The sequence below is a fragment of the Euphorbia lathyris genome, chromosome 2 (assembly GCF_963576675.1).
Source record: "Euphorbia lathyris chromosome 2, ddEupLath1.1, whole genome shotgun sequence".
NCBI lineage: Eukaryota > Viridiplantae > Streptophyta > Magnoliopsida > Malpighiales > Euphorbiaceae > Euphorbia > Euphorbia lathyris.
In genome coordinates this window covers 134,087,367-134,094,687 of record NC_088911.1, presented here as the reverse complement: position 1 = coordinate 134,094,687, position 7,321 = coordinate 134,087,367, and the positions used below count along the sequence as shown (strand labels likewise).

Sequence of the window (7,321 nt, the reverse complement as noted above, 5' to 3'; positions counted from 1 at the left end):
AGTGGACATTGGTGTAATTTACTCTTTACTTTTTTACAACCGAGTTATCAATTGATTACATTTTACGCAAGTTCAAAGGATTAACTGAACATTTTATTCAAGTTGGGAGAGTTATGGGAACATTTTGAAAATTTAGGAGATCAATCAAACTTTTTGGACAAGTTGAGAACGAATGTATTATACCAAAATTTAACAATTAGAAAAATTTCTAACATAAATTGTAGTTATAAATAATTGATCTAGGATCTCATTTTTACAACTACAAGTACTCATGGCAACCAAAACCTCTCTTAAAATGCTTGAAGTTTGTCGAGTTACTCCACTCAGTAACTCATCAACACCTCTAGTTGAGTTCACTCTCCCTTTAACATATTTTGACATGTTGTGGGTTAAATTCTTACCTCAAGAGCAAGTATTTCTGTATCAACTCGGCCAAGATGAGTCAACTCACTCTTTCTTTAACTCGGTAATACTTCCTAAACTTAAGCATTCTCTTTCCCTCACACTTGCCCATTTTTTCCCCATAGCTGGGAATATCATATGGCCAGTAGATACAGCGAAACCACACATTCTCTACACTCCAAACTACGGAGTTTCGCTCATAGTTGCCGAGTCTAACTCAGACTTGAACCATCTGAGTCACAATGAAATGCAGGAAGCTGCTGATTTACATCCCTACATCCCTGAGTTACCCACTTTCGACTCGAAAGCTGCAATGATCGCCTTTCAAATTACATTTTTCCCGAGCCAAGGCTTCTCTATAGGCATCACTACGCACCACGCAATTTTCGACGCTAAAAGCCTAGCCATTTTTATGAAATCATGGGCGCATATATGCAAAGAGAATTTCAATTTCAATTTACCACCTGACCTAACTCCTGTTTTCGATCGAACCCTTGTTGACGAGCCAGAAGGATTGAGCAAGTTTATTTTATCCAGATCCGATCCAAATTACTCGAAAAGCTTAAAACTCTCGTCAGTAATAAGGGATATCGGAAACTTAATACGAGCGAATTTTGAGATTTCCCGACAGAACATAACCAAACTCCGACGGACAATTGTGTCTGGAGAAGAAAAAGATATGCATTTATCAACATTTGTTGTTTCGTATGCTCATATTATAGTATCCATGGTGAAAGCAAAACAGTTAGAAAAGAAAGGAAAGGTTGGATTCGTGATTCCAGCAGACTATAGATCCCGTTTAAACCCTCCGTTACCGACGAATTACTTCGGTTACTGTGTCATCGGAAGTTTTGCGTCGATCGATACAGAAACTATCGCGAGAGGGGGATTTGATTGCGTCGGTAGTGAAGGAGCTTAGCAGGATGATAAAAGAGTTAGAGATAAGAGTGAAGAATATGAATACTGATCGAGAAATTGAAAATCTTTTGAAGTTTGAAAACATTGTGGAGGTTGCTGATCTGATTATCGGAGTTTCTGGATCGCCTCGATTTGGGATTTATGGAAGTGATTTTGGATGGGGGAAGCCGGATAAATTCCAAATTGTGTCCATAGATCGGGGAGCATCGATTTCTATGGTTGAGAGTAGGGATGGAAATGGAGGTATTGAGGTTGGTTTAGTTTTGAGAAAGAATGAAATGGACATGTTTCTTTCTCTATTTCTCGATGGCTTTAAAGATGTGTAAGACAACGGTGAAAACCGATACTCGGTATTATCTCATCCTAATAATGTTTTTATGTGAAACGTTCGGAATCATGTACTATTTAAGTGGTTTGAGATTAGAATAAGATATAAAAAGTAACCCTGTGGGATATATAAAATGGGAATGAGTATATTTTCAGAGTACCGGCTACTTTTTCATATATTTTTTAATTCATATCTTTTACTTCCTTGAATGGTGATGAATATATGCATAATAAAAATGAATGAAAGAAATAAATAAAAAATTTAGTTTTAATATATCATTAGCTCCCTAAACTTGTTTATAAAAGTAGATTGATTCTTTAAACTTTCAAGTGTCTCATCAGTTCATTGAACTTGATTATTTCGTATCACTAACTTCCTGAACTTGTCCATAAAAGTAGATTAGTTTCTTGAACTTTATAAGTCTCTCACTAAGTTACTAAAGTTGTTTATGCCGTAACAACTAAATACAAAAACCATAATATAACTCTCAATCCGCATCCATTTGATCTCTCAAACCTACAACACAAACTATTATAATAGGTTGAAAGGTAGAGAAGAGAGAAAATTTACTCTCGAATAGGTGAAGATGTTTATATAATTTAGTTTTAATAGATTTTTGTAGTTAATTATTATGGATAAGCAAGTTTAGAGAGTTGGTGAGATGCTTATAAAGTTCAGGGAGCTAATCTACTATTTTTATGGACAAATTCAAGGAGCGTATTAGTCCAAAATTTTAATATTAAATATTTGATGATTGTTGTTGAATTGTATGCATTTATGTTATTTATAACTTTAAGTATTTGAATTTCTTGTTAAATTTGTTTCACATTATGCTTTGTTAATTTATGATTTAATTTATATATTTAAATGCAGAACAGAAATGAAATTAAGATTCTGAATCGTCAAAGTAATGGGATGAGATAAGTAGTTCAAAATATAAAGAGTGCGACGTTAAACATGAGTATCCTATCAATTGTCATATCTGATTACACCATTATTTATAACTAAATGATATCAAGAAAACAAGTAAATAACATAATTAAACACAAATATCTAGTTGTTGTATTCTGAAAGACGATTGCTAATAGATAAATTTTATCTTAAGAATGTACATATATATAAAGCGAAGGCCATAAAAGATTTAGGTTTTCTCCAATCAAAGTTTTAATCTAAAACAATAGGTAAGAAATACTAAAAAACTACAGCTCTAATCGAACGCATAGGTTAACTCAAAGTTGATTTGATCTTCAAAGATGGATTCGATATCGCCAGCTCAATCTTGTGTCTCCGATCGGATGCACATGTTCGAATTTCCTTCACCATCTCCACATTCTGTAAATGAGATTTGATTTCACCATCTCCATCTCTAACAAGTATTCGGTGAAGCTTCGAAATTCGAAGTCGAGAAAGTAATAGGGTTTTTCTTCGAAATGCAGCCAACCTTCTTGGCTGTGGAAGGTGTTTTTTTAGAAATGGGCCTGAAATGGGTTTTTATTTTCTAAAAGAAATTGAGCCTGTTTTTTTAAAATACAAGTCTTCTTATTTGACTAAATATTTGATTAAACTATACAATAATGAAAATTATATGTATATAAAGCAATAAATAGGAAGAAAAAGTTTCTGGGCATCAGAAAAAAATAAATTTCTGAGCAAAATAGTAAGTAATTGTATTTAAGGATAGAAAGAATGAGGAATTGGATCCTATTACATAATATATTTGAAATATCACTCACTGTAGTATGCGTTTTGGCGGTTATTCATCTTCGCGTGGTTTGATTTGGAAACTCTTTATACCACACGTCTCTCAGAATGATGATACATATATATTTGATTAAAAAAAAATTGATAATCAGATATAATTAAGAGGAATTAAATAAGAAAGGAAGCATTGTTTTTCTTTTTTTTATTTCTTTTTTTTTTACTTTCCGGATTTAATCGAGTTGTAGCATCGAATTTCTGTGAAACCGTAACGAATGATAACCTCAATCCTTATCTTACAGTTAAAAAATACCTCAAGAAGTGAATTGTAAATCCAATGAACTATATGAAGTTGTTTAAAAATTTATCCACATATATATATATATAAAATAAACAAACATATACTTATATTTTTTTTTTATCCTTTTGAATCAAGATTCTAAGGGTGGATAAAAAAAATACGGTCGGTCGAACCGGTAATTTGATCGAAAAGATTGATTAAACCAAATCAGTGATTTTGGTTTAGGATTGAAGAAATTGAGTTGTTTTGATTTCGGTTTCGGTTGAGAGTATTGATAAACCAATGGTTTTCGATTAACTGAACCGTTTATAAATAAATTATATAATTTATATAAAATAACTTTAAAGTTTTTTAAAAGTTATTATTATACCCTTAAATTTATGAGTTATTAGTTGTAAATAATATAAAATTAAAAGTTTAAGGGTGAAACTAATAATTTTACTTAACCACAATATAAAATTACTTAAAAATCAAATTCATTTTTATTATGATTAAGGTTGATTTTGATTAACTGTTAAAAATTGGTTAAAACCCGTTAATTGAAAAATCTAACTAAATTTATCGATTAACTGAACATATTAGATCAATTTCAGTTTTATTGGTTAAAAAACTAATTGTTTCGGTTCGATTTATATAATTATGGATCGGTTAATCAAACCGTATCCGTTCCTACTAAGCAAGAGATTATCAAGACATTAAGAAAGTAAAATTAAAATAAAAAGCCTTAAATAAAAATGCATGATAATATTCAAAATGAAGTCTCTTTAAACCAAGAGATTAAGCAAAGGAAAAGCATAATTAAAACTCATAATCCACTTTAATTAAATCAAACTAAAAAGGAAGCTCATTATGGCTGACCAGGTCATCCAGCATCCACAAGTCCACCACCGATTCACCGTCGTAGCCGCAGCTATAGCTCGTGCCGCTTCCAGTCACCGGAGCAGCAACCATCGGCGCCGGCTCCGGCTCCAATCCAAGAAACATTTCAAGGTCTGAGAATTGAGATTTCATCTGGAACAAATCACCACTCGCCACTTCATTCTGAGCCACGGTGACCGGAAAGGGAGTAGCGATCGGAGGGATTATCTCAGAGGGAGCGGCGAGGAAGCGTTTTCTGGATGGTGGTGGTGGTGGTGGTGGTGGAGCGATAACTTGAGATGGTTCTGGCGGTGGGAAATTGAGCTTGGCCTTGTCGCCACGGATGCGCTTAGCAGCTTCGTCGTAAGCACGCGCCGCGTCCTCGGCGGTGAGGTAGGTGCCGAGCCAGACACGAGATCCTTTCCGGGGATCTCTTATCTCGGCGGCCCATTTTCCCCATGGCCTTTTCCTTATTCCTCTGAACGCATTGTTTCGAATTCCCCGCTTCTTCCCGCTGTCAGGGATAGCGATTTTAGGTTTCTCAAACCTCACTGAAAAGAAAAGAAAAAATATTCAAATAATAGCATCAAAATATGTAATTTTTATTTATTTAAACACCATAATAAATTAATAATAATAATAATTTTGTTAAATTTATCATGCAAATTATTTCAAAATATAAATTGTCTGTATTTTGAAAATCCTCGTTTTAACCTGTTAAATCTCTCAGCTTGTTTGAATGACATATTTACCCTTTAAACTTGTTTAAAGTTTAAACACAATAATTTATTTAAAATTTCATTTTTTTATGTCACGCTATTTCATATGATTATTAGATCGCTCTTAATAATTTATAAAATAAACATGATATTTACACTTAAATTTACCTGCTAAATCTTAATTCCATTCTAAAAACTTGAAAATGATGAATTTGCAATAAGGAATTCTAATATATGAAGAAAAAAGTGAGCAAGAAAAACTAAATAATTAAATAAGTTCATGTTATTTCTGTTTTATTATATTTGTCATTATTTAAGTAAAATCTGAATGTTATTTTTTTCATAAAAAATTAGAATAAAATTGAGTGATTAATACTTAATTTTTTTTAAGTTATAGTTGTTCTAGAAAGTTTTCAAGATTGTATATTAAATTTCAAGATAAATGTAGATTTGTAAAGAAATAAATTTCTAAAGAGGTAGATAAGTAAAGTTCAGATTTTACTTCCTAAAAAAATCTGAACTTTATCTATCTACCCCTTAAATTTATTTATTTATTTATAAATTTAAATTTATTTTAAAATTTAAAATATATTTTGAGAGCTTCTAGAAGAAATTAGATATAAATTAAACATTTTTAAATATTAATCACTTAATTTTATTCTAAATTTTTATACAAACAATAAAAAAAACAGAAAAAAAAAACACACATAATAATTATAACAACAAGTAAATCATGCTATAAATGAAGCATACACTTCCACTGACATACATGTTCCGTACTTTCAAAGCACGGGTGAGATGGAATTTCTCACGTGGGATAACACGTACCTTGCGGTACGGAACAAAGTTCCCCACGAGATATAGATAAAACAATTTTTACTATTTCTTATCTATGAGAGATATAATAACACGTACTGTACGGAACAATTTTTTTTCACCAAAAAAAAATATAATAACTCTTTTTTTTCAAAATTTAAAATATATGTTAAGAATTTCCTACAACCATTTAGATATAAATTTATAAAGTAAATATTTCTAATTATTAATCACTGAATTTTATTCTGAATTTTTATAAAAAGAATAAAAATAACAGATAAAAATAAATTTATAAATTAAATATTTTAAATTATTAATCACTCAATTTTATTCTGAATTTTTTTAAAAACAACAAAAAAAACAGAAAAAAAAACACAGACAATAATTAGAACAAGTAGTTCAATGTTATAAATAAGACATAGATTCCCGCAGACATGCATGTACCGTACCATAAAAGTACGGAGCAGAATTTCCAACGACCTTGAAGGTACGGTAAGGAATTTCCCATGGGACATAGATAAAACAATTTTTATTATTTCTTGTTTATAAGATAAAAAAAAAAAAAAAAAAAACTCTTTTTGAAAAACGAAACCAGAAAATAACCTCTGACGTGTGATAACACTCGTAAGGAAGCACTTTACAGTACTTATATCCTTCCACCCGGAATTGTATTTTTCGATGAAAAAGAAACATATATATAAAAGATTGATCGAACATTTATCTAAAAATTAATTAAAATGATGAAAATATAATTAAAAAAATAAATGTTAATTAGCTAATTAATTACCGAAGTTGGAAAACGGATTAGGATTTTGGGGGTGAAGAAGATTACACCCAGCACAGTCCCTAAAAGAGAGGCCATCAAGCTGAGACCAAAGTTCATCCGCCGCCGCCAATTTCCGAATACGCATCACGGCTTCGAATTCCTCCGATAAGATTGAACCGCCGCACATATTTCTTACTCCGGCAAGAGAATTCAACTGTTCAATGCAGCAATTCATCATCATCAGCTGCTCTGCTTTTATACTCACCACTGTAGAAGAAGACAAAATTACACGAAACCTTTTATAATTTTATGGTATTCCCATCTGACGGCTGAGATAGAGTTTGGAGATTCAGCTGATATCAACCGTCTGATTTTTACTGTGGAGTCCACATGACAACCAGAACATTTTTCTTCTGATTTTATTACGTGGCGAGTTTTGATTGGTTTAGGGAATGCAGCAGGTTTTCTGGTGTAACGTAACGCCTCTGCTTCTGCCTCTGAACTCAAAAGCTGGT

The 7,321-nt window shown here is 31.6% G+C and overlaps 2 protein-coding genes across 2 annotated transcripts; one reads left to right on the top strand and one right to left on the bottom strand.

The window, feature by feature from the left end:
* Window positions 1-271: 271 nt before the first annotated feature.
* LOC136217509 (phenolic glucoside malonyltransferase 1-like) lies at window positions 272-1,646 on the top strand. Its single transcript, XM_066004101.1, has 2 exons — window positions 272-1,255; window positions 1,314-1,646. The coding sequence occupies exons 1-2, from the start codon at window positions 272-274 to the stop codon at window positions 1,644-1,646; spliced, it is 1,317 nt and encodes a 438-aa protein (XP_065860173.1).
* A 2,725-nt stretch (window positions 1,647-4,371) lies between these two features.
* Window positions 4,372-7,044, bottom strand: LOC136216922 (ethylene-responsive transcription factor RAP2-3). The gene is made up of 2 exons (XM_066003465.1): window positions 6,828-7,044; window positions 4,372-5,056 (listed from the first exon to the last, which is right to left on the bottom strand). Exons 1-2 carry the CDS (start codon window positions 7,042-7,044, stop codon window positions 4,479-4,481), a joined length of 795 nt encoding a protein of 264 aa, XP_065859537.1. The 3' UTR covers window positions 4,372-4,478.
* Window positions 7,045-7,321: the final 277 nt, after the last annotated feature.

What these genes read in the sequence shown, in the direction of transcription:
- LOC136217509 (XM_066004101.1), top strand. Translation starts at nt 272, where the DNA reads ATGGCAACCAAAACCTCTCTTAAAATGCTTGAAGTTTGTCGAGTTACT. An exon ending in ACTGTGTCATCGGAAGTTTT is followed by an intron (nt 1,256 to 1,313) that starts GCGTCGATCGAT and finishes TCGGTAGTGAAG; the next exon opens with GAGCTTAGCAGGATGATAAA.
- LOC136216922 (XM_066003465.1), bottom strand. Translation starts at nt 7,044, where the DNA reads ATGATGAATTGCTGCATTGAACAGTTGAATTCTCTTGCCGGAGTAAGA. An exon ending in TAATCCGTTTTCCAACTTCG is followed by an intron (nt 5,057 to 6,827) that starts GTAATTAATTAG and finishes TTTTCTTTTCAG; the next exon opens with TGAGGTTTGAGAAACCTAAA.